The following is a 27,996-nucleotide window of genomic DNA, read 5'->3' on the forward strand; positions in this document are numbered from 1 at the left end:
TGCACGTGGAGTAGTGCAATTCAAGTAAAGTGACCAGGGCAGGGTTATAAAGAGGTAAGTGACGTGATTATATATTGTTCTTGAGTCCAATGGCAGAGGGGAAGAAACTGTTCCTGTGGCGGGAGGTTCTGGTCCGAATGGACCGAAGCCTCCTGCCCGAGGGGAGTGGATCAAATAGTCCGCGTGCAGGGTGAGAAGGGTCTGCTATAATCCGATCCGCTCTCCCCACAGTCCTGGAGACGTACAGGTCTTGGAGAGATGGGAGGCTGCAGCCTATCACCTTCTCAGCGGAGCGCACAATGCACTGCAGCCTTTGTCTGTCCCTGGCAGTGGCCCCAGTATACCACACTGTGATGGAGGAGCTGAGGATGGACTCGATGATGGCCGTGGCTGGCAGTTTGGCTTTCCTCAGCTGCCACAGAAAGTACATCCTCTGCTGGGCCTTCTTGATGAGGGAGCTGATGTTCAGCTCCCACTTGAGGTCCTGGGTGATGGTGGTGCCAAGGAACCGGTAACAGTCCACAGTGGTGATGGGGGTGTCGGTAAAGATAAGGGGGGGCAGGGGGCTTGTGGCTTTCCTGAAGTCCACAGTCATCTCCACTGTCTTCTGGGCATTGAGCACCAAGTTGCTGTTGCTGCACCAGGTCACCAGCTGGTCCACCTCCTTCCTGTAGGCAGACTCATCACCGTCTGAGATGAGTCCAATGAGGGTGGTGTCGTCCGCAAACTTAATCAGTTTGACAGAGTCATGGATGGAGGTGCAGCAGTTGGTGTACAGGGAGAAGAGCAGAGGGGAAAGTACACAGCCCTGAGGAGATCCTGTGCTTAAAGTCCGCGTGTCCGAGACAATCTTCCCCAGCCGTACTCGCTGACTGCGGTCCGTGAGGAAGTCTGTGATCCACCTGCAGGTGGAGTCGGGCACATGGAGCAGAGAGAGCTTGTCCTGGAGCAGAGTGGGAAGGATAGTATTTAATGCAGAGCTGAAGTCCACAAACAGGATCCTAGCATAGGTTCTTGGGGAGTCCAGATGCTGCAGGATGAAGAGGAGGGCCAGGTTTATGGCATCATCTACGGACCTGTTGGCTCTGTAGGCAAACTGCAGGGGGTCCAGAAGGGGGTTGGTGATGGACTTAAGGTGGGATAAAACCAGACGTTCAAAGGTCTTCATGACTACGGACGTCAGGGCCACAGGCCTGTAGTCATTAAGTCCTGTGGCGCGTGGTTTCTTGGGGACAGGGACGATGATGGAGGACTTGAAACAGGCTGGGACATGGCATGACTCCAGGGAAGAGTTGAAGATTCCCGTGAAGACTGGGGCCAGCTCATCAGCACAGTGTCTCAAGGTGGCAGAGGACACGGAGTCAGGGCCCGAAGCCTTGTGTGGATTTAGCCTCTTAAACAGCCTGTTCACATCGTCCTCCTGGACTGAGAGGGCAGAGGGGGCAGGTGGGCAATCCAAAGTGGTTGAGTGTATTGTGGTGTGGGGGGTGGAGGATGGGGGGTGTGAGTCCATGACTTCAAAACGTGTATAGAACTCGTTAAGGTCGTTAGCCAGTTTGAAATCTTCTGAACAATGAGGTGCTCTGGGCCTATAGTTGGTGATCTCTTTCAGCCCCCTCCATACAGTGGCAGAGTCGTTAACATAGAACTGCTGCTTCAGACGAGCATTGTACTTGGATTTAGCCTTTAACACCTCCCTGCTAAATTCATACTTTGCACCTCTGTAGCTGACTCTGTCTCCCTCTCTGAAAGCAACCTCTTTCTGCTGGCGAAGCTGTCTGAGTTTTGGTGTGAACCATGGTTTATCATTATTAAAAGTGATTCTGGGGCGTGATGGGATGATGCTGTCTTCACAGAAATGTATATATGACGTCACTGTATCTGTGTATTCATCTAAGCTGTCTGTAGAAGCCTTGAACATGTCCCAGTCTGTGGTGTCCAAACATGTGCATAGCTCCTCCACAGCTTCTCAGACATGTCCTAAATCTAGATTTTAATTAATTGAAAATGAAAAAAAAAACGAAGAAGGTTGTTTTTCATGTATCTCATAGAAAACAGAAATAACACCTCAGCTGGAGTTCTCTATTTTGTCCCTTCAAAACCAATACACGGTTGATTATTTTGATTGGTGAGTGTGGGTGGACTTAAGTGGACTGAGAAAGTAGGACGCACTTTGTGGATAAAATGCACAGTCAGCTGTAGTACAGTACAGCCTAAAATCACCAGACAAAACCAAATGAGATCAAATAAAGTATTACTATGACTGACAGGATGCCAAAACATGACCCAACACTGCTGCCAAAACAAAGCATGATGCAAAAATCTAAGAGTAGCTTACTACACAAGTCTCATTCCAAAACTATATATATTTATTTTAATGATTCTGGGTTTTATAATTATTAGATAGGTATTTAATTTTGATCAGATTTATGTGTAGGCCCAAGTACATAAACAATAGCTGAAAAAAACACATTTTCCTACACATTTAGGTATACATTTAAACACAAAAATACATAATGATAATGGATAGAATAATATCAGTAATGGATGAAGTGAAATTGTGGTATTAAAGAGTTTTGAAAATTTGTGTGATAATATTTCATATGTTAATTATGGACACTTATTTTACTCACCCTCTTTACACTTTAGCAATCCATTATGCTGCTTAGACAGTATTTAAATATGTTGCTGCAGGTGAAGGACTCTCTGTATTACACACCAGCACATTTGTGCCTTGTTGTGCACTGTTTTTTTTTACTGTGCTGTTAAATGTTGCCCCAAGGCCTTGGAGAAAGCTATTTCATCTAACTGCACACCTGTATATGGCTGGAATGACAGTAAAGATTAAATTACCTGACCTGATATGCTACAAACTCAATTCCAAAAAAGCTGGGACAGTATGTGAAATGTCATTAAAAATAGCAGTGGTTAGTAAATTGTTTGGCCTCAGAAAATACAGTTTGCAATTATCCCTATCCAGTAGGCAAAAGCGACAACAGTTAAAGCCAAATAAGCTATATTGGGAGTTGCTTTATGTACCTGCTTTGTCTGTTTTGAGACATAAATACAGCATTGACATACTATGACACAGAATAAGAAAATGTTTACACAGATTGTGACAAAAATTCATACATCCTTTTTTCCAAAAAAGTTAGGATACTGTTAAGTTAGGATATTAATGTGAATAATAATGCAATGATTTGCAAATCATTTAAACCCTATATTTAATTGACAATAGCGCAAAGACAGTATATCAGATGTTGAAACCGAGACTTTTTTTTTTTTTTTTAAATATGCCCATTTTGACTTTGATGCCAGCAACCTGTTTCAAAAAAGTTGGGACAGGGCAACAAAAGACTAGTAAAGTTGTGTAATGCTAAAAAAATACCTGGTCTTTAATTGGCAACAAATCAGTAACATGAATGGGTATGAAAAGAGTATCCCAGATGCTGTGTCTTTCAGAAGTAAAGATGGGGAGGGGTTCAACACTCTGTGAGACTGCGCAGGCAAATAGTGCAACAATTCAAGAATACTTTTTCTCAATGTAAAACAGCAAAGAACTTGAGGATTTCATGATCTATGGTTCATAATATGATTAAGAGATTCAGAGAATCTGGAGAAATGTCTGCATGCAAGGGACAAGGCTGAAAACCAAAATTAGATGGCTGTGATCTTAAGGCCCTCAGGTGGCACTGCTTTAAAAACAGACATGATCCTGTAGTGGAAATCACTTAATTGGCTTCTGAAAGAGATTGTTTGTGAACACAGTTCATTGCTGCATTTACAAATGCAAATTAATACTTTATCATGCATAGAAGAAACCAGGATCCAGAAATGCGCCACTTTCTCTGGGCCAAGCTCATTTAAGATGGACTGAGGTGAAGTGGAATGAAATGAAAATACAACAAAGTAGACCTAAAACTGTTGAGCAGATGAAATCCTATATCAAGCAAGAACAGGAAAACATTTCTCTTTCAGGACTGCAACAATTGGTCTCCTCAGTTCTCAAACATGTGCGCAGACTGTTGGTAAAAGGACATGTGATGAAATACAGTGGTAAACATCCCCCTGTCTCAACTTTTCTTAAACATGTTGCTGGCATCAAATTCAAAATGGGCATATTTAAAATAAATAAATAAATAAAATAAAATTTTGAGTTTCAACATTTGATATGTTGTCTTTGGGTTCTATTCAGTTAAATATAGGGTTTAAATGATTTGCAGATCATTGCATTCTGCTTTCATTTACATTTTACAGAGTGTCCCAACTTTTTGGTAACAGGGTTGTACAATCTCACAATTTGCACTGACCACAGTCTCAACCAAGCAATTAGGCATTTTGTATTTGTTTGATATAAATAACGCAACATTTAAATCTTTAATCTAGGTGTTGAGGTCCTGCGTTGGGTTAATGTCAACAACATTCAGGCCCAATTATTGTAATAAGTAATATTGGAAAAAGTGCAACTAAGAATTTACTCCAGAATGTTTGACTGCATGTCAGATGTTCAAAATAAGTTTTAGGATCATTATTTGACTATACAATGGCAGCAAGAAGAGAATACTTTAGACCTTTCGCATGAGCATGTACTTCATATCTCACTGGATAGTGTATTGCTGTATGATTATTTTACATGAAGATATTGAGATCTAATGTGCTGTTTGAATGCAGCTTAGCATTTGCAGGTTCTCTGTATTTAGTGTGAGCATATGGAGAAATGTGAATAACATGATGTACATTATTACTTGATTGAAAATATACAGACTTTTGTGGTCTCATGTCTGGTAAGAGATAAATCAGTGAACCCTGGCCATTGAAACTTTCAGGCAGTTCACTACAGGCCATTCCTGTAGGCGCAGGAACCCAGCTATATTCTTTAACTGGTTACCAGTTTTTCCGTGGACCAGGCTCATAAAAGCAACCCTATACTACACTGACAGAACGAGGTATGCAGACATCAGCAGACAACAAGAGTCTGCCTGTTAAGATTGGGTAAAATGTCTAAAATGTGTTATCACTGCCTGTAACTGGGACAGGAATACTCAAAACTGGAGTACAAATCGATCATACAGATCATCCTACATAGCGGCTTCATCCTAAAGACTAACCAGAAGTACGAAGCACTCACTGCACTTTTAAGGGTTCTGCCCTGCATTCTTCTGTTTGATCACCCTCATTAACCCTATTATTTGGTTGTAACACCCATTTTCAGTGAGGCATGTGTCCATGTTTTTCACCCATGACACAGTACTGTTGCATCAGTAACTAAAAGAATTTGGAATGGCATTTCCATTTGGCTTCTAATGGGACAACTATGTGATGTTTGAGCATGACCCACTATCCTGGAATGGCAAAAATTTTACCTTTTCTCTGCCTTTTTTGTATTAGGTAAAATTTATTTTGACAAGTTGGTTCTTTACAACAGTATTGCAGTAGTGCTGATAGAATTCCTTGCCCTTTTGAAATGGGTATCAGGACACACCCACTACATAAACACAGCTTGGGTCAGAGGAAGAGAATAAAGGAAATAGTGGGAGAGTGGGCAGCACTCCAAGTTAGCTGGCTACTATACATAACTAGCAAAGTTTTCCAAATTTGCTGTCTGAATTTGTTTTGTCTTACTCAGAAGAATGCCCAATTGTGGTTACCTTAGTCAATAGTCCAGAGATGGCATGCTTTAGACCATTACATCTGATGCTTGCCATTGTATTTGGTGATGTAAGGCTTTCCTGGCGTATAGTTTTTGTGGTGATGTTAATGCCAGGACTTTACAGCTTTTGAGTCAGCAGAGTGTTGGCGACTTCTATGCACTATGCCCCTCAGCAGTCCGTGATCCCACTCTGTAACTTTACATGGTCTGCCACTTTATGACCGAGTTGTTGTAGTTCCTAAACATTTCCACTTTTCAATAATATCACTCACAATTGATCATGAAATATCTAGGAGGGAAGAAATTTTGTGAACCGACACGTTGGAATGTTGGCATTATTACAGTGCCATTATTATTATTAAATGAAAACATGGGGGGGGTTGGATTGGGGGGGGCTGTGAAAAATTGTGCTGCATTTGTGCTGTTTTAATTCTCCATTAAGCCATAAAGGTTGGAAAAGTAATGTCATGCAGCTCCGCCCATCAACATCCAAATTGCACCAAAAGGGTCTAATTCATTTGTGTTGCGTTTGTGCTGATAAAAGAAATGTTTGTGCTCCTTTAATTTTCAAGTTATAGGTTAACAATAATATTTTAAGAAAGTGACATCACTCAGCCCCCCATCAACGTCCGAATCACACGAAAAGGGTCTCATTAGTTTGTGCTACATTTGTGCTCATTTGTGCCGTTAAAACACTAGCGATGACATAATTTACCACAGATTTGAGAAAGGTCTTTTTGCTTTCTGAGCAGCCATTGTCCCAGATCACTACAGAGCTATGTTTTTTTTTTCGCTTCAGATTTAACTATTCAGCTTCATCACTGCACTCAGTAGAAGTCCAGAGCTGAGTAAAAGCCATGATTAGAAATTACTGCTTTGCTCTTTAAAAAACATTCAAAATGAATATCAAAGGTTTTGTGAGGCTACACTTTGTTTAAAGAATAAAAAACATTCATGTTGGTCTTTTAGTGTATCATGTGTGCTCATGTTAATGTGTGACTTGTTAAAAGGATCATCATATATCGAGGAAAATTGCTGGAACCATCAAAAACACAACAGATTTGAACAGTGAGCAATGTGGACATTAACCCACTCTTGAATTTTTGTGGATAAAAAGTAATTTAAGCGCTGTGTTACTGCAAGATATAAATCAATCAGTTCAGAATAGCTGATTCACAAAGATATAAAAATCAATCAGTGATGGGCTGATTGTAATCAAATGTGATACATAAGTATATAATCATCTGAGGCAGTATGTGAAATTTGGCTTGAATTGGCTGGCTCTTTCAGTACTCAGTTTACTGTCAATCTAAAATATAATTTCTGTCTAAGAGGCCTTCAAATTTTTCAAATAAATACATGTTCTAAATCACACAGGAAAGCAGGTAAATTGATTTGAATTCATAATCACTAAACGACAAAGTATTGTAATATTGTATCTATATTCCAGAGGGAAATGGTATGCAAATGGTATATTTCAAATCATAAAAGCAATCACGTCTTATTGTATTTTTCTTTGTAGACAAACAAATTGGTCTAAGTCATGCATTTCAACTGACAACTAAGCAAATCCAAGTTTTTAAAGTTTGAAAGTTTTAAAGGTTTTAAAAGTTTGAAAATGGATGTTTCTTACAGCTCATTGAGTTTTTATCGAATCACCTTAAAATTGGTCACACAAAAATCTGAGGAGACTAAAGGGCAATAATTATTAAAACATTGTGCATTTTAAGCACAGTGTGGCTGCAAAAGTTTAACAAACCCTTATGACCTAGCTTATTCTGACTCACATGGCTACATCAGTGATTTTCTGATTATAACTGATTTTGAAGCATATGTGACAAACTATGAGTGTATTCTGAATTAATTTTCAATCATGTAACTCAAAAATGACAAAAACTGAGAGCTGACAACTAAATTATGTGTGGTTCATTATTGCTCCCTACCAATAAATTGTCTCAAAAAATGCAGTGCTCCCATGGGCTCCCATGTGGTTCACCATAAGAGCATCTGTCTTTTGAAACTAAGGTTGTGAGTTTCCCATGAGGGTTAATGGATGGACCTATGTAAAGTCAAGTGCAGATACTACTTAGGGATCATAATCATATAAAATGGATGTCTTTTCTCCAGACACAGACACATAAAGCCTCATAGACCATGGTGCTTGGACCCCACATACTGTTGCATGCGGCTATATTTTTATCTACATACTGCGTGCCTAAACACTTTTGTAATTGTAAGGATTTTTCTTATTCTTAACATTTGAGTTCAAGCAAACAGGTCATATAATCCTGTTGTATTTGCTTGGAGTTTTTGGAATTCCTTGGATTTATCTTTTTATTATTAATATTCTTTTACATCCCTAAAACGTTTGTAGGGTAGATACTTAAGTCATCCACACCCCAAATTTGGTGGATAGGTGTAGTTTTATATCCACTACTCCCTGTTTTGTTCTGGCATGTTAAGCTATGATTCCCTTAGATGTATATGGGAAAGAAACATTTCTCTCAGATTTGATGACAGTGCATGGAAAAATGTCTACAGGAAAATATTCCCAAGATGTAATTCCATTAACAACCAAGAACCAAAAGCAGAAAAGTTTTTTTTTTTTTACAGAACATATCTTACTCCCATATATCTTCACAAGATGTCATCCCCATTATGCCATAAATGTTAAACTGATAAAGGTACACCAAGTTTTTATCTTTTGAACCACAGCCCTTACATGGTATTGAGTGGCAGTGAGGAACATCTTCTAGGAACCTTAACATCTTGCAAAAAATGTATTTTGTTGTTATGGATATGGTTGACTCAGATATCAAGTCCTTTTCCACTGGAAGTATTTACTTTTAAAATTCATGTAACAACATCTGGTCATCAGTATGGGGAATATTAGGAGGGATGTGAAGGGATGCGTTTTCTGAAGTTTGTAATTTGTAGTTGTTATTTCATTATTGTTTAGCCTCATTCGGTTACTGTTGTGGTGACTGCCAATTTGTTATAAGGATAAGTCTTTGAAAAAAAAAACAAAAAAAAAAAACATATATTTTTCTTGTAAATCATCAGTGTCTGAAAACTTTTATAGATATCCCTAGATTTTTTTTTTGTATAGTCTCATGCTTGGCCTCAAAACAACTGGTGATATCTTAAGCTTATAATTATATAATTATTGCCTTTTAAGCATGGTATTATTGCAAATTAAAAATTAATCAGTTCGTTGTTTGATTTGATGTGCACATTGACAACCAGCTGAGGAAACTTACGATATTTGGCTTTAATCAGCTTAAGCTGATTTAAGCAAAGGTCACCGCAGTGCCAACAATCTAAAACATCATTACTTAAACCTTAAATATAAATGAGGACAGAACAATTGATACATTATAAAAAGCTTTAACACTTTCTGAATGTAATTACGTTGCCTTTACAGCAATTCCTGGAATTTTATTTGAACAAATCTTCATCACAGAATCAGGTGGTTTTTTTCCAGCTACCAGAGGAGCCACATCAGTAACTGCAATTGAAATTTTTTCAAATCAAATCAACTGAAATGTACCATCAGTCCAAAAATGTACTATATTTATCTTTTAGCAAAGAGTATTTCTTATGCTTTCTTCCTAGCCTAACAGTTTTGCAGATGCAGGTCATTGAGGAAAATGTACAATTGTTCCGCTATTGCTAAAAGTTTGAAAGGTGATGTTTTCTTACTGCTCCTTGAGTGAAATAGGACAATAAACAGCAAATTTGGTGGAACACAACAGAACAGTACACAACGAAGTTGGTGGAACACAACAGAATAGTAGACAGCGAAGGTGGTGAAACAGAACAGTACACAGCAAACGTGGCTAAACACAACAGAACAGTAGACAGCGAACATGGTTAAACACAACAGAACAGTAGACAGCGAACGTGGTGAAACAGAACAGTAGACAGCAAACGTGGTGAAACACAACTTAACAGTAGACAGTGACCGTGGTGGAACACAACAGAACAGTAGACAGTGAATGTGGTGGAACAGAACAGAAGACAGCGAACGTGGTAAAACAGAACAGTAGACAGTGACCGTGTTGGAACACAAAAGAACAGTAGACAACAACCGTGGTGGAACGCAACAGAACAGTAGACGCTGACCATGTTGGAACACAAATGACTAGTAGACAGCAACCGTGGTGGAACACAACAGAACAGTAGACAACGAGCCACTGTGGTGAAACAGAACAGAACAGTAGACAGTGACTGTAATGGAACAGAACAGAAGATAGCGACCGTGGTAAAACAGAACAATAGATAGTAAAAATGAAAGCGTTACTTTAACACCTGCAGAGTTTAATTTAACTCCATGTCACATAACATGTGGTCCCAGTTACTCTATGGAGTAACCTTCAGAGTAAATTCTACAAAAAATGGTGTTGAAATTAACACCAAAATGGGTAAAAATATTTAACACTGTGGTTAAATCACACTTTTCAGAGTAATATAATTAGACTTTTCAGAGTTAATTTAACTCAAAATTTTAAACTGTCACTCTTACGTGTAATTGAATTTAACCCTGATGCAGTTGCATTTAATGAGTCTATAATTTGTTATTTTTAAATCTCAATTGCATGATACAATGTTACTGAATTATGTTCCATAGCACATTTGTATGTCAAAAGGCCTATGATATCCTGCCTTCCGCCCGAAGACTGCTGGGATAGGCTCCAGCACCCCCCGCGACCCTGACGGAGAAGCGGCTTAGAAAATGGATGGATGGATGGATGGAAGGCCTATGATAATGCAGGTGGTCAACATGAAATAAAACAAAACCATGTTTTGACCTGGTCACTTCATATGCATGGAAATGTTCTTGAAAAGCTACGGTAACTAAAGGCACAGTGAGCAGCAACAGTTTTCCATGTATTTTCAGAACAGAATCAGTCTGATAGAGGCATTTCAGAATCAACTTTGCCACAGATAACCAAGTGTGGGCAGTAAATAAACCCATGATATTTAGCCCAATGCACCTTCATAACCATAAATGCTACTGGGCACCTGCATTGCTATAGCAATTCCAGAACCTCGTTTTACCATGTTCAAAGATGCCATTTTCCCTGGACCAATGTCTAAGCAACTAAAAGTTGCTGAAGATCGCCAACTGTACGCCATATGATTCTGATGGTTTTTTGCCATTGTTTTGGTAATATTTTAAAATGATTTTAGTTGTTTTTTGAAAAAATTATGTTTGCCTTCACACTGCATGCACCAACTATGAAGTACAGGTCCAATTTTCTGGATGCAGCAGAGATAATGGATAAGAAAATGGTGCTTTGGTAAAAAAAAATTCTGGAGAAACAACAGCTTGAACAGTTTATTGTGTTCTACAATCAAATGCTTTAAATAAACACACAGACCTTGGGATAACATGGGAGAGAATATAATATTAACTATCTGAAGTAATAAAAGAAGTAGGTCCCAGTGTTGGTCAGTAGACGTTTACAAATCTCCAAATATAAGAGGAACATTCCTCAGTAGGCACCATAACCGAACTGCATTCAGTCCCAGATCATTAGATTTTTCACTTAAACTCACAGCCGCTGGTCTATTGTTTTTCTCCATGAATCCATAATCAAAACTTTTTACAATGTCTGGCAAAGACAGCTCTGACTCAGATGCTATATTTTCACTTGACACTTCAACTTGTTTGGCAAGTATTGAGGGTAAGTATTGAAGTGAACATGTTGCTCAGGCAAGAAATGTATGATTATGATTAAGATTAAGATTAAGATTAAGTGACCCTTATTAGTCCCACAATGGGGAAATTTCACCTCCGCATTTAACCCATCTGTGAAGTGAAACACCACATACACTCTAGTGAGCACACACACACTAGGGGGCAGTGAGCACACTTGCCCAGAGCGGTGGGCAGCCCAATCCGCAGTGCCCGGGGAGCAGTTGGGGGTTAGGTGTCTTGCTCAAGGACACCTCAGTCATGTGCTGTCGGCTCTGGGGATCGAACCGGCGACCTCACAAGGCTGGATCCCTAACCTCCAGCCCACGACTGCCCACCTCCAGCCCACGACTGCCCACCTCCAGCCCACGACTGCCCACCTCCAGCCCACGACTGATGTACCAAAGACGAAATGGGCCTTAAAGAGTTATTTAAAGGCTCCCACTGAACCTGTCGCCTTGCATGGAAGTGCATGCTTGTCAATCACAACAAAGTAGGAGTGAATGCTGCTCTTTGTGGAACCCAGGGCAAGAAGGTAGGGCTGACTGCTTTGGGTGATGCTATCTAGATGCTGCTGCATACTGGTTCCAACCTACAAGAAATATTTAATAAAAATATTTAGTGATTAAGCTCTGACAAAACATCAGATTACCTCACACTGTGCATGAGACGGAGATGATGGAATATAGATTTCAGACAACTGTTCAACATACCTTCTGAAATCTAATGAGCTGATCTACTGCTTGAGACATCTTTCCTGGCCTCTTTTGGCCTTGTGCAGATGGTGGTAGCAGATGTAGCAGCAGCAAGATAGCAGACATGTCACTATCCCAGCCTACTTAACACTAAACAAACATTAAGTTGACGTAATACCACAATTACATTAAACTGAGAACTTATACCATTACCAAAATGCATATTGTGCACCTACATACAACAGTGATGACAAGATAAAACAGTATTCATACCATTCTCAACTGCAACATCTGACTCAGCTTTGCGCATCAAATCCAAGTCCATGGCTTTCCCCCATCACTTTTCTTTTAAAAGTTGTTGGCCACCTCTCCAGGAATTTGTTGCTTGTGACCTCGCCAAACATAAGTCTGAAGTCTTGTTCTATCTTCAATGCAACAGACAGACATGAAAAAAAAAAAAAACATATTCTCGATATCCAAAATGGATATTCTCGAGTGATACCTGAGGCAGTATTGGGTATTTTGGTGGTGTAGTGATTTAAAATGAAAAACCAGTCCTGGTGTGTCCAGCAATCGTGGGAAGACCAAAAAGACATCTGCTGATTTGTCTTTATTACTGACCATTGCTTGGAGACAAATGAAGGTGGTTTTCATCTTTGCAAGGACAGATACTCTGCATCAGTAGAGTATCTCAAAACAGCAAAGGCTGCTTCAACGTCCTCATCAGTTGGCACATCATCACTGGTGAAGTGTTGTCCTAGATGGCCTGGTCCACCAACTTAAGACAAAAGACAATTTGATAGCCTCCTGTCTGTGCAATTCACAGTAAACTATCATGCGGATCACAAATATGATTGCCATACCGGATCGGTCAAGGCCCAGGTTAACAACGACCGCCTGCGGTGCTGTTGACCAGCAGGGTGCTGGTGGAAATTGGACTACTGTAGGTCGAAGACCATCAAAGAGGAGAGGAGGAAGGCGGGTTAGAAGACGGCGACACAGAAGGAAAGGCAGGAGTGTGGAGATTAGAGTAGGGACTCTGAACATAGGGACAATGACTGGTAAAGGCAGAGAGCTTGCAGACATGATGGAGATAAGGAAGGTAGATATTCTGTGTTTTCAGGAGACCAGATGGAAAGGAAGCAAGGCCAGGAACATTGGAGGTGGATTCAAACTGTTCTATCATGGTGTAGAGAGGAAGAGAAATGGAGTAGGGGTAATCCTAAAGGTACAGCTTGTGTGTTCTGGATGTAAAGAGAGTGTCAGACAGGATCATGAGCCTGAAGTTGGAGGTTGATGGGGTAATTTTGAATGTGATCAGTTCATATGTACCACAGGTTGGTTGTCAGTTAGAGGAGAAAGAGGAGTAAGATGGATGAAGTGGTAGATGGTGTCCCTAGAGAGGAGAGATTGGTGATTTTCAGAAGAGGAAAGAAAACAGGGTGATATACAAGAGTGGAGGGAGGTGCACAGGTGGATTATATCCTTAGCAGGAGATGCCACCTAAAGGACATTGGAGATCGTAAAGTGGTGCCAGGGGAAAGTTTAAGGCAAGGCAGCATAGGGTGGTTGTCTGTAGAATGAGAATAGAAACAAAGAAGTGGAAGAGAGTGAAGACATAACCAAAGATTAGATGGTGGAAACTGAAGGAGGAGGATGGTTGCAGGCAGTTCAGGGAAAAATTGCAACAGGCCCTTGGGGGCAGTGAGGAGCTACCTGAGGACTGGGAAACTACAGCTAAGGTGGTGAGAGAAACTGGCAAGAATGTGTTAGGTATTTCGTCTGGTCAGAGGAAAGAAGACAATGAAAGTTGGGGGTGGAATGAGGAAGTCCAGGAGAGTATTCAGAAGAAGAAGGTAGCTAAGAAAAAGTGGGATAACCAGAAAGATGAAGGAAGTAGGCAGGAGTACTGTGAGGCTAGTCGCATCACAAAAAGAATGGTGGCAAAGGCAATGGCTCAGGCCTATGATGAGCTGTACGAGAGGCTGGACAGTAAAGAAGGAGTAAAGGACTTGTATCGTTTGGCTAAACAGAGAGATTGAGCTGGAAAGGATGTACAGCAGGTTAGGCTGATAAAGGATAGAGAGGGAAATGTACTAGTGAGTGAACAGAGAGTGTTGAGTAGATGGAAGGAGTACTTTGAAGAACTAATGAATGAGGAAAATGAGAGAGAGAGAGGAGGACAACGGGGGGAGAGATAGTGGATCAGGAAGTGTAGATAATTAGTAAGGTGGAAGTGAGGGCAGCTTTAAAAAGGATGAAGAATGGAAAGGCAGTTGGTCCAGATGACATACCTGTGGAGGTATGGAGATGTTTAGGAGAGAAGGCAGTGGACTTTTTAACCAGGTTGTTTAACAAAATCCTGGAGAGTGAGAGGATGCCTGATGAGTGGAGAAGCAGTGTATTGGTCCCCATTTTTTAAGAACAAGGGTGATGCGCAGAGTTGCAGTAACTACAGAGGTATAAAGTTGATGAACCACACCATGATGGTATGGGAAAGAGTTGTTGAAGCAAGGCTAAGGCGAGAGGTCCAGATCAGTGAGCAGCAGTTTGGTTTCATGCCCAGAAAGAGTACCACAGATGGAATTTTTGCATTGAGAGTGTTGGTAGAGAAGTACAGAGAAGGTCAGAAGGAGCTACATTGTGTCTTTGTGGATCTAGAGAAGGCATATGATAGGGTGCTAAGACAGGAACTGTGGTACTGTATGAGGAAGTCAGGTGTAGCTGAAAAGTATGTTAGGGTGGTGCAGGACATGTGTGAGGATAGTGAGACAGTGCTGAGGTGTGCAGTTGGAGTGACAAATTGTTTCAAGGTGAAGGTAGGGTTACATCAGGGATCAGCTTTGAGCCCCTTCTTGTTTGCGATGGTGATGGACAGGTTGACAGATGAGGTCAGGCAGGAGGCTCCATGGACCATGATGTTTGTAGATGACATTGTAATCTGTGGTGAGAGTAGAGAGCAGGTGGAAGAGAATCTGGAGAGGTGGAGGTTTGCACTTGAGAGGAGAGGAATGAAGGTCAGTAGAGACAAGACAGAATACATGTGTGTGAATGAGAGGGAGGCAGGTGGAAAGGTGAAGATGCAAGGAGTAGAGGTCATAAAGTTAGATGACTTAAAATATCTTGGGTCAACCATCCAGAGCAATGGACAGTGCAAAAAAGAGGCGAGGAAGAGGGTGCAGGCAGGATGGAGTAGGTGGAGACGGATGTCAGGGCTAATGTGTGACAGAAGGATAGCAGCAAGAGTGAAAGGGAAGGTTTACAAGACAGTAGTGCGTCCTGCTATGATGTATGGTTTGGAGGCTGTGGCTCTGTCTAAAAGACAGGAGGTTGAGCTGGAGATGGCGGAGATGAAGATGCTGAGATTTTCGTTGGGAGTGACAAGGATGGACAAGATTAGAAATGGGCAGATCAGAGGGACAGTGAAGGTGGAGCAGTTTGGAGATAAAGCCAGAGAGGCCAGGTTGAGATGGTTTGGACATGTGTTGAGGAGGAATAGTGGATATATTGGGCAAAGAATGTTGGAGATGGAGCTGCCGGGTAGAAGGAGAAGTGGTAGACCTCAGAGAAGGTTTATGGATGTAGTGAAGGTGGACATGGAGATGGTTGGTGTGAAAGTAGAGGAGGCAATGGATAGGGCAAGATGGAGGCAGATGATCTGCTGTGGCGACCCCTAAAGGGAGCAGCCGAAAGAAGAAGAAGAAGAAGAGTAATATGTAACTGATAAGTCAACTTACGTTTGGGTGATTTGCTTCCTGAGGCACCTGTTTCCTCTGCAATTTTTCTTTGTATGGTCTTCAATCGCCATGCCAAATATCCAGACCCACTCTCTGGATCATAGTAATGTTCCTACACAATTACATATAAACATATACAAATACATAATATAAAAACATTCCAAAGAGTCAACTTTTGTGTCAGACTGGTCATAAACCGTGATGTCAGGCTGTCTTCCTTCTTTTATGTTCAATTTAAGGAGCACTGGTAAAAAAGCAAGTTGCAGAAATAATGTGTTCTGGTCATTTAGTGGTGCATGTCTATGGTACACTCTCAGAAAAAAACATACGACACTGTCACTGGGGCAGTACACTTTTTGTCACTACCCTCAGGGGTACATCTCAGTACCTTTAGTCAGGGAACATAACTGAACCATAATCCACTGAACTGATATTTTCTAAGTTGTACTGACTCTACACACCCCGTCTCGTCTCCAGGCTTTTTATTTTATTGTTCAGTTTTAAAACATTAGATTATAAAAATATACAAATGTCTACTTTTACACTAGGAAAAACTTTTGGTACACAGTTTTACTTTACACAGTTTTACTTTTAAAGTACACAGTTGGACTTTAAAAATGCTGTTGAATATTTGAGGGTACACTTACATTGTATGATTTGATTTGACCATAATGAACGAATCATGTACCTGCATGGTACCTTTATTTCTAACAGTGTATATCAGTTTAGGTCCACAACTTCACCATGCAAGCATTAAACATCTCATCGTATTCCAAAGTTTGGATTACTGTGCATTTTTGGCTCCACAATTATTTTAGTCAGCCTCATATATTCACAAAATACTGATGAAAAATATGGAAGGCATAACCCATCATAATTTGATGTTATAATGCTATTTTTTGAAGATAGAAAGCTCATACTGAAAAATGACACTCAATTCTTAAGAGTTGGAAAACCATGGTAAACCAAACTTTGTAATATTGCTTTAAGCTAATGTACTCACCTTCTTTCAAGAAAACATCGAATGACAGCTCAGACAGCTTAACATACTTTTGCTCTGCCCAAACTGAACTCACAGCAACATGTTGCATCTGTTTAAAAAAATCATTATTAACACAATCAGAGCAACTAAAGTTACCTAAGCTTTTTTCAGTACTGCTCTGCAAAGCAGAGACATCACAGTATTGTACAATGTTAGACAATTTAGTGCTGGACGTCTAGAATAGGCTACACTGCTTTAATGTCAGTTATTCTCTAGAGCTGCAATTTGGTGAACTGCAACATGAGCAAAGCAGACACATTGTCCCATTAGGTGCCAATTGCCATTCATGTAATTCACCCTGCACTTCACACAATGCAGCTAGTTACTTAGCTATCCCTATCTAAAATTGCTCCAGCTTCTGTGAACATGTCAAATTTACTCATGGCTCAACAAAGTTGATGCTAGCTCATATTACAAAGCTACATTAAACAAACCCATCATGTAGTCAACGAACTGCCTCTAGCGAATTAGCTAACCTAGCTAGCTACACTAATGTTACCCATTTAGCTACCTAGCTACCATACTAACATTTACACAAGCCTCTTTAGGGTTGAGATGCTAACATAGCTAATCACGTTAGCTTAGAAGAGCTAAACATTAATCTTCTGTGACCTGCCATTTCACTAGTATAGATTTCCTTAAAACAAACCGTGGTTAACTCACATATTTTTCATTAAATATAATGATAGAGAAACTGAGGAACTCACAATAGTAGTTAGCTAGCTAACATGCTAAATGCGTGTTATGAAAGCCTCAGTTCAGGGTTGATATGCTAGCTAACATAACTAATAACGTTGGCTAAAATTTGTATATTGCTAATTTTGGTCATGTTAGCTGCTGAGCTAACATTGTTTTAAGTATGTACGCATTCGTGTAAATATGCAGTTGTCAACTGAAACAGGAAAATCTAAATTCATCTAAATTATGACAGCCCACCAAGTTATCTGAACGGTTGCCCAGGAATTAAGGTTAACTTGCAAGCAATCTAGCTAGCTTACTAGCTAGCTAATGGTAAGTTGTGCGGCCACATTGGAGCTCAACAACACAAGACCTACAATGATTAATATCAATTAATATCAATACGATGCTAAAATTAGGTCAAGTTGAAAAAAAAAATTGCTGTTTGTTGTTAACAACACAGTAAGGTTAACTTACTTACCAGACAGTGTAAGCACTTTGAAGGAGTTTTCCAAAATGACCCATCAGCATGCATAGACAACCAAAGCACAGCATAATGGTGCGTCTTTATGACTGTGTAAAGTAGAATATTGAGTGCAAATCTGCAGAATTTTACACTTTCTTTCAACTCCACCATTAGGTTGCCTTTACTTTCCACAGTTTTATAATTGCTCACTGTAGGTTAAAGTAAGTCAACTCTGAAATATTAACAGCCAGTTTTTTACTGTGTAGACAGTGTACGTGGTGCAACAGAACAGAACAGTAGACAGCGAACATGGTGAAGCAGAACAGTACACAGTGACCGCGGTAAAACAGCAGTACACAGCAACAGTGTTAGAACACAAAAGAAGACAGCGACTGTGGTGGAACACAGAAGAATAGTAGACAGTGACCATAGAGGAACACAACAGAACAGTAGACAGCAACCGTGGTGGAACACAACAGAACAGTAGACAACGACCATGGTGGAACAGAACAGTATACACTGACCGTGGTAAAACAGAACAGTAGACAGCGAACATAGTGAAACAGAACAGAAAACAGCGACTGTGGGGAAATAGTAGACAGCAACTGAGGAGGAACAGGAGCAAGCATTGTGGAACAGAACAGAACAGTAGAACGAGAACGTGGTGAAACACAACGACCGTGGTGAAACACAACAGAACAGTAGACAGTGAATGTGGTGAAACACAACAGAACAGTAGATAGTGAACGTGGTGAAACACAACAGTAGACAGCGAAACAGGTGAAACAACAGAACAGTAGACAGCAAAACAGGTGAAACAACAGAACAGCAGATGGCAAACGTGGTGAAACAACAGAACAGTAGACAGCGAAGGTGGTGGAACACAACAGAACAGTAGACAGTGACCATGGTAAAACAGTAGACAGCAAACATGATGAAAGAATAGTAGACAGCAAAGGTGGTGAAAGAATAGTAGACAGCGACAGTGGTGGAACACAACAGAACAGTAGACAGTGACCATGGTGAAACAGTAGACAGCAACCGTGGTGAAACAGTAGACAGTAAACGTGGTGAAAGAATATTAGACAGCGACCATAGTGGAATACAACAAAACAGACGACAGCGACTGTGGTGGAACACAACAGAAATGTAGACAGCAACCATGGTGAAACAGTAGACAGCACCTGTGGTGAAAAAGACAGCGACCGTGGTGAAAGAGTAAACAGTGACAATGGAAAAAGAATAGTAGACAGCGAATGCAGTGAAAGAATAGTAGACAGCGACCATGGAGAAACAGAAGACAGTGAACGTGGTGAAACAGTAGACAGCAACCGTGGTGAAACAGTAGACAGCGACCATGGTGAAACAGTAGACAGGGACTGTGTACAAAGAGTAGACAGCAAATATGGTGAAAGAATAGTAAACAACGAAGGTGGTGAAAGAATAGTAGACAACGACAGTGGTAGAAAACAACAGAACAGTAGATAGCGACCGTGGTGAAACAAAACAGTAGACAGCGACTGTGGTAAAAGAATAGTAGATAGTGAACATGGTGAAAGAATAGTAGATAGCGAACGTGGTGAAAGAATAGTAGACAGCAACCATGGAGGAACACAACAGAACAGTAGAGAGCGACCATCGTGAAATAGTAGACAGGGACTGTGTACAAAGAGTAGACATCAAACGTGGTTAAAGAATAGTAGACAACAAAGGTGTTGAAAGAATTGTAGACAACAACAGTGGTGGAAAACAACCGAACAGTAGACAGCGACCATGGTGAAACCCAGAGGTGTCAAGTAACGAAGTACAAATACTTCGTTACCTTACTTAAGTAGAAATTTTGGTTATTTATACTTTACTGGAGTAATTATTTTTTAGATGACTTTTTACTTCTACTCCTTACATTTTCACTCCATTATCTGTACTTTCTACTCCTTACATTTTAAAAATAGCCTCGTTACTGCCATTTCATTTGGACTTGTTTTCATTCCGGCGTGTCATCGTTTAAAAAAACTCTATCCTGACTAATCGCGCCATCCGGATAGAGTGAATTTGATTGTGGTTGGATGAGAAGTATAAACATATAATATTCCGACATCCTATTGGTTTGTACGTGATCCATCGCACCTGCACAGGTCACGTCACACTCCAGCGAGGACGTAACAGACGTACGTAGCTTAGTATAAAGATGTCCGTGGCAGAGACTCAAGAGAATTCGAGCGAAGTGTCCCAACTAAGCACCAGCGAGGAGGTTGGTAGCCAGGAAGACCAACCAACCCTTGTACATCCCTGGCCGTACCTGGAAGAATTTTTCGAAATGGTTGGATGCAAAAACAACTCCTTTCGAATGCGCTGCAAGCTCTGCGCACCCAAGTACCACGAGCTAATGGCTTTCAAAAACTCGCCGTCTAATTTGAAAAAGCATATTGAGGTAAGTTGAAAGTTTATCAGTCGATTATTGACAAAATATTGTAGTAACCTAGTGCTACATGCTATAGTTGCTTCCTAGCAGTAGGCTATAATTCAACATTGCAAGTTCGTTTGTTGGGCTCTTTGTGAGATTTGAAATTTGACTTCAGCCAAATGTTATCTGAGCTTATATTATTGCTATTTGCAATATTTGTAAGTTAATTGTGCAAAGCTATAGTCTACAGCTGGTTGATAAAGCATGTACTAAGGATAGGCATGATCCTGTCTGTGTATGAGAGCGCGTGCGCCTGTTTGGGGCAGGCCCCATGGCTTCTTGTAAACAGGAAATAGGCCCAACTACCAACTATCGGTCAAATGCAGTTTAAAATGAATTAAATTTGGACTATGTAATCAATAATGCTACTTTTCAGCCATGCCAGCAGTTGCTTGTAGTCCTAAAACAGCTTTTAGTGGCAATATTATGGTCTGCTCAACATAATTGCATAGACCAGTGAAACTGCTCCCTAACTTGGTAGTCTGATCTTCATTCATGATCTTCAAGCATGACATTTAATACAGAGGAAGTCCTAGATAGTCTGAGCTTGTAGTTTGAGATAAAAAATACGAATCTCAATCTGTGTCTGTGCATTCGTTTTCTCCGCAGAAGAAACACCCCACTCGTCTAGAGAGATACACGCAACTTACTTCAGCATCCCTCAAAAGGAAGTCATCCACTGAAGGTTCTTTGGCCCCACCCTCCAAACAAACCAAGCTGTGGGAGACTCAAAGAGTGTCCCAGGCAAGTGTGGATAAAGTTGTCCTCAAGTTCATTGTCCAAGGCTTGCACCCGCCACACGTTGTCCAGCAACAGGGCTTCATTGATCTTGTGCAACATCTTCGGCCAAATACAAATGTCATGACACGCAATACTGTTGTAAACAAAGTCACAAAGGCCTCTATTGAAATGAGAAGAAAACTGAAAGCTGCCCTTAGTGAAATTGAGTTCATAGCAACAACAACAGACTGCTGGACAGCACACCGTCACAGTTTCATTGGTGTCACTGCACACTGGTTTAACCCCCAGACCTTGCAGAGATCTTGTGCTGCCCTGGCATGCAAGCAACTTAAAGGATCACATACCTTTTCTGCCCTGGCTGGTGCCCTTAATGATATTCACACAGAATTCAATATCAGAGAGAAGATCGTTCGCACTACAACTGACAATGGATCAAACTTCCTGAAAGCCTTCAGAATTTATGGGCAGACTGATGAGAACAACAATCCTGAACCTGTAGGAGAGAGTGATGGAGAAGAGGATGATGGTGGCCAAAATGACGATGACGATGAAGAGGAAAGCGTTGAGGGTGTTGAATTTGTTGATGCCGGAGCCCTGTTGGATGAGGATGACTACTTGGAATACCAGCTACCTAAGCACCATCGCTGCGCCTGCCACCTTCTCAATTTAGTGTCCACAGTTGATGCTTTGAAAGCAGAGGTCAACCCATTGTACAAGCGTGTGTCAAGGTCTACATTTGCCAAATGCTCTAGCCTGTGGAACAAAAGTTCAAGATCAACCACTGCATCTGAAGTAATTGAAGACCACTGCAAACTCCAATTCTTAAGGCCTGTTGCTACAAGGTGGAATTCACTCTTCTCAGCCGTAGAAAGAATAGTGAGACTAACAAGAGAACAAGGCGAAGGAGCCCTTGCAGCTGTCTGCAGTGAACTAGATACACCCAAGTAAGAGTTTTTTTTTTTTTTTTTTTTGCCTTTCAGTTAATGAAGTGATTAACGATAGATGAAGTCACAGTTTTATACTTTGAATGCTGTAGAACACGTATGCAGTCCCCATATTTACTATGGATGTGATTTGTAGAAACACAACTACATTTCTAAATGTCTCAGATGACAATATTTTTCCTTTTTAATTATGAGTTCCTCCAGTTGAAGATGCTACATCATGTAGGCTAAGTGTTCCATGTTGTTTGTCTTTTCTTCTTTGTACAGGTTTACTCCAGTGGAACTTGCATTTCTTGCAGAATATGCGAAGACAATGAGCCCAGTTGCAAAGGCACTTGATGTTCTTCAAGGTGAAACCAGTGTGCAGATGGGATGGTTGGTCCCCACCATAACTCTACTAAGGACCAAGCTCCAGCAACTTAACATTGCCTCCAAGTTCTGTGAGCCTTTGATTGCTGCACTTCTTTCAGGCCTTGAAAAACGCTTCGGAGAGATGCTTACAGATCCAGAGCTGATAGCCGCAGCCATTTTAGTTCCCAAATTTAAGACCTGCTGGACAAGTGACGAAAATATCTTCAAACTTGGTAAGTGTCTCACTTCTCAACTTCCCCTTAATATGTATAATTTCTATGGAGACAGTGAAATGAGTTTGAAATGTCATTTAATCTCACACACCCCACTATCCAATACATAATTACAGTACTGTCATATAATGTAAGTTGTACTGATTGGTTTTTTTTTTTATTCCACAGGCCTTGACTATATCAGAAACCACTTGGACTGTCAGGCCGAGAATCACATCAGTGAGGGCTCCCAATCATCTGAGGAAGAGGACTTCTTTTCCTCCTTGAAGAAGACCAGCCCTCTTGAAACGACCCAGCAGTTGGATGCGTACCTGGGGTGCCCAAGAGACACAGTAGAGGTACTGAAGTCCTTCCCAGCTGTGTGCCAGTTATCACTTAAGCTTAATATGGCACTCCCTGCTTCAGCAGCCTGTGAAAGACTGTTTACTGTTGCAGGGCTGATCTTCAGGCCAAAAAGAGCACACACTGGCTCAAAGAACTTTGAGAACCAGCTGCTTTTGCGGCTGAACAAAGCCTATTGGTAACTTTTTGTTGCACGTTCTGTGCTTGACTGATGTAGATGCTGTTATTGAAAGTTGGACCTTGTTGCCATTAGCTATAGAATTGAGCATAATACATATGAGGAAGGCATCAATCAGGATTGAGGTTTATAATTTTTTTTGTATTAATCACTAAGATTAATCGTTAATTTTGACAGCACTAACCTCTACTGTATATAGACAACCATGCAAGTGTAATTTTTACTAAACCTGCCCTGGGTACACCAATTTTCTTGTCTTAGTTTTGTTATTAGTTGCCCTCACAGATTCCTGCAACTAAGCTTGGATGTACATTTACATTCCAATAAAGGTTATTGATAACATGCCTTTGAAGTTTGACTGCATCATTGCAATACTTATAGGCAACTAGTCATCATATGTTCCGCTCCATGAACACATGTTAATGATCAATAGTATACATACTGTATATGGTTCTTTAATATTTGCATTGTACTAAAGTACATTCATTTTCAATGGGCATGTGTGTCCATTTTTCAACATTAACATTTTAATATAACAGTCATTATGGAGAATGGGGTTTTTGGGGAGGTGGGCTAGTGCACTATAGACCCCTGTGGTGCGACCTAAGCTTTTGTCCTTAATGGCTTTTTTTTTTTTTTTCCTTACATTACTTTTACTTTTATACTTTAAGTAGTTTTGAAAGCAGTACTTTTACACGTTTACTTGAGTAAAAAGCTTGAGTTGATACTTCAACTTCTACAGAAGTATTTTTAAACCCTAGTATCTATACTTCTACCTGAGTAATGAATGTGAATACTTCTGACACCTTTGGTGAAACCTCAGATTCAGGAGGAGCAGTGCGGGTTCTGTCCTGGTCGTGGAACACTGGACCAACTCTTCACCCTCTACAGGATTCTGTGGTGGAACAGAACAGCAGACAGGGGACATAGTGAAATGGAAGTGGAATGTGAACATGGGGGAACAGAACAGTAGACAGAACATGGTGAAACAGTGGACAGCAAACATGGTGAAACAATATTAGACAGGGAACATGGTAGAACAGAACAGTAGACAGTGACCGTGGTGGAAGAGAACAGCACAGCAAACGTAGTGGAACACATCAGTACAGTATACAGCAAACATAATGAAACAGATCAGAACAGTAGACAGCGAATATGGTGGAACAGAACAGTAGACAGAGAACATGGTGAAACAGTAGAGAGGGAAAGTAGTGAAACATACAGAAAAGTAGACATCTAACACGGTGCAACACGTACAGAACAGTAGACATAACATGGAACACCATAGTAGACCATGAAAGTGGTGGAACACCAGAGTCGACAGAATGTGGTGGAACACACAATAGAAGACAGAACATGGTGAAACAGAACAGTGCACAGCCAACATGGTGGAACACAACAGTAGACAGGGAATGTGGTGGAACAGAACAGTAGACAGGGAACGTGGTGAAACTCATACAGAACAGTAGACAGTGAATGTGGTCAAATAGAACAGTAGACCACAAACGTGGTGAAACAGAACAGTAGCACTCTGCTTTCGCCTTTTTGCCCTTTGAATGTTGCTTTTTTTTTGCCACAGTTATGACACAGCTCAGTGGCAAACTTGCATTCAGCGGCACTGTGCTGGCCTTTGCATCGATAACAACTGGGAAATTTGCGCTGAGTTCTGTCAGCAGATACTTTGTGGACACCTACTTGAGTCTTTGGCACTCGTGCATGCAGTGCTGTGTCCTCGGCTAGCTTCCCTTGCATTTCTTTCACATCTTTCGATGCTGATTCGATAGCCTGGCATAATTCCAAAGCCTTATCAAAAGTCAGTTTCGTTTCAGATAAAAGTCGCCGTTGCATTCGGTCATCATTCACTCCACACACCAATCTGTCCCTTAACATTTCCGACAATGTGTCTTTGTAGTCACAATGTAGTGCTAATTTCCTCAATTCAGTCACATACTCAGCTATTGACTCACCGCTCTTCCGTATGCGTGAATTAAATTTAAATCTTTGCACGATTTCACTGGGGTTGAAGTGCTTCTTAAGCTCAGCAGTAAGCTGGTCATACATTTTTGCTTTTGGCAATTCAGGACTGACTAAATTCCTCAGCAAGCTATAAGTAGTAGCACCAACTCCGCTTAAAAGTACAGCCTTACGTCTTTCTGGCTCTTTAATATCATTAGCTTCGAAGAAACAGTCCAACAATTCACTATACTCTTTGTCATGTTTTGCATTTTAATATTTTCTTTTCATGCAATTTTTCTTGCTTGCATTTCTGGTAAGACTAATGTACCTACTTTGTCATTATGACTCTTATTATAAAAAACGATTTGAGAGACTTTATTTTGACGATTCAGTTGAACAGGAAGTTTAGTTACAGTCTCAGTTTTCACCTCACCTGCAGTGGAGACAGCTGCCTTTGTCCGTCGCTCCTCATTTGCTACAGTTTATGTTTCCGTGTTTGTTTAAGCAACGTCTGTAAGTATTTTGTTTTTACCTTGTTTCGTATGTTAATGTTGGTGGGTTGAAAATGCAGAAGGGAAAGGAACGAAGTATTTTCTTAATGACCTGGCGAACACATAGAGCTTAGCTACAGTGGCTAGTGTTTATTCTTTGCTATTTCTGATGTACGCTTGTATGTTTGTATTTCAGTTTCACAAAAAAGATTGATTCAGTAAAAATCACAAGAAAGAATCTGCTTCTGTGGAGTTTCTGGATCCTTGTTTAGCTGTTTGGATAGCTACCTTTAGTGAGGCCAAGACAGTGAAAAGACGGCATCACAACAAACGTGGAACAGCGCTGTTTCAAAGCTAAGTGGCGAACGAACTCACAAGTTGCTTACATCTAGTGAACTGTCTTTCGAGCACTATTTAAATGATGGAGCGCAGACCATCGGCGAGATTTGAAACACGACCGTTTGCATCTCATAGCGCCCAAGCTTCAGTTAGCTCCAGATCTAGCATAGCGTTTTTGCAAGCTAAAGCGAAAGCTGAAGCGGCTCAAACTAGAGCAACATTTATGAAAAAGGAGGCAGAAATTAAACTGGAGCAAGCACGTCTGCAAGCCGCACTCGATTCGCTCAGAGCAGATGAAGAGCTAGAAGCAGCAAGAGCCGAAATGCAGATGTTAGAAGCTGGATTAATGGAAATGGGCCATGAGATAAGGAGTCGTGCCTTTAGTTCAGATCTAGATGAAGCTAAAAGGCAACTTGTTACCAACTATGTGTTGGAACAAAGGAGTGTTAATACGGGTGCCACACCATATCAGATGAGGAATGCAGATGTTAGCATGCCAATTCCACACGCTGCTACAGATCTACAAGCGCCAATGAATCACACAGCTGCTGATTATGGCCCGCCTCTTCTTCTAAGAGCTCAGCGAGAAAGCAGTCCATTACCTCGCTCACGCAATGGTGATCCACCTGTTTCTGCTCCGCGACACTCTATCCCTAGAGTGCCCGAACATAGTTATTACCAGTCTTTCAATCTCTCCAGTGATCTTGCTAAATTCTTAGCTCGTAGCCGCATGATAACGTCAGGGCTCACTTCGTTTGACGACCAGCCCATAAACTACTGGGCATGGAAGGCATCATTCAAGAGTGCAATAGCTGGCTTAGATCTATCCGCAGCAGAAGAGCTGGATCTTCTTGTGAAGTACCTTGGCAAGGACTCAGCTGAGCAAATCAAGCGAATTAAAGCTGTTAACATCCGACACCCGCCAGCTGGATTGTCATTGGCTTGGGAACGGCTCGAGGAGGACTACGGCTCACCTGAGGCTATAGAGCATGCACTTTTCACAAAAGTGGAAAAGTTTCCCAAGGTTTCATCCAAAGACCCACGGAAGTTGCGTGACCTAGCAGATCAACTGTCAGAGCTGGAGTATGCAAAGCTAGATGGCAGCCTGCCAGGCCTATCATACTTAGACACTGCCAGAGGCATACGCCCCATAGTGGAGAAATTGCCTTACAATATACAAGAGAAGTGGATATCGTATGGTTCAAAATACAAACGCACTCATCTTGTCAGCTTTCCACCATTCTCTGTGTTTGTGAAGTTTGTTCTCGCAGAGGCTAAAGCACGCACAGACCACAGCTTTAATCTCTTCGCTTCTTCATCTACACCTGCAAATGTGATAAAGGGCTATTCAGACCGGTCAGTTAAAACACCTGTGGTGGTTGTTCACAAGATGCAAGTCTCTTCTACCGCAGAGTCGCCCAGTGAAAATGAGAACGGTGCAGTGAACCCAGGTAAACAGTGCCCGATCCACCAAAAGCCGCATCCGCTCAAGAAGTGTCGCGGGTTCAGAATGAAGACAATGGATGAGCATAAGCAGTTGCTTAAAAAGTACTCCAACTGTTTCCGTTGTTGCTCTTCTACTCAACACCTAGCTAAAGATTGTACAGTTGAGATCAAATGTACCGAATGCGAGAGTGATGCTCACACATCAGCACTCCACCCCGGTCCAGCCCCTTGGTCTTCCAAAGCGTCTCCTCCTTCAGCAAGTCATGGCGGGGAGGGTGACAAAGCGGACAGCCGAGAGGTGACTTCAAAGTGTACTCAGGTGTGTGGAGAAGGAGTAAGCCCACGAGCATGTTCCAAAATCAGCCTAGTCAATGTGTACCCCGCTGGATGCCAAGAACAGTCCAAGACAATGTATGTCATTTTGGACGATCAGAGCAATCGCTCTCTTGCTCGTTCCAAGTTCTTTGACATCTTTCAGATCAAGGGATCTTCGCATGCATACTCATTGAAGACATGTGCTGGGCTAACTGAGATGTCAGGAA

General features: G+C 41.1%; 1 protein-coding gene across 1 annotated transcript; it reads left to right on the forward strand.

Moving 5' to 3' along the window:
- Window positions 1–20,157: 20,157 nt before the first annotated feature.
- On the forward strand, window positions 20,158–25,883 carry LOC119264156. The gene is made up of 5 exons (XM_037541961.1): window positions 20,158–20,400; window positions 21,043–22,118; window positions 22,386–22,702; window positions 22,871–23,040; window positions 25,866–25,883. Exons 1-5 carry the CDS (start codon window positions 20,158–20,160, stop codon window positions 25,881–25,883), a joined length of 1,824 nt encoding a protein of 607 aa, XP_037397858.1.
- Window positions 25,884–27,996: the final 2,113 nt, after the last annotated feature.

The sequence above is a fragment of the Pygocentrus nattereri genome, chromosome 10 (assembly GCF_015220715.1).
Source record: "Pygocentrus nattereri isolate fPygNat1 chromosome 10, fPygNat1.pri, whole genome shotgun sequence".
Lineage (NCBI taxonomy): Eukaryota > Metazoa > Chordata > Actinopteri > Characiformes > Serrasalmidae > Pygocentrus > Pygocentrus nattereri.

Excerpts from the sequence above, each read along its gene's own strand:
- LOC119264156 (XM_037541961.1), top strand. The coding sequence starts at position 20,158 with ATGTCCGTGGCAGAGACTCAAGAGAATTCGAGCGAAGTGTCCCAACTA. Across the intron at positions 20,401-21,042 it reads ATTTGAAAAAGCATATTGAG|AAGAAACACCCCACTCGTCT; the intron begins GTAAGTTGAAAG and ends TTTTCTCCGCAG. Across the intron at positions 22,119-22,385 it reads AGTGAACTAGATACACCCAA|GTTTACTCCAGTGGAACTTG; the intron begins GTAAGAGTTTTT and ends TTCTTTGTACAG.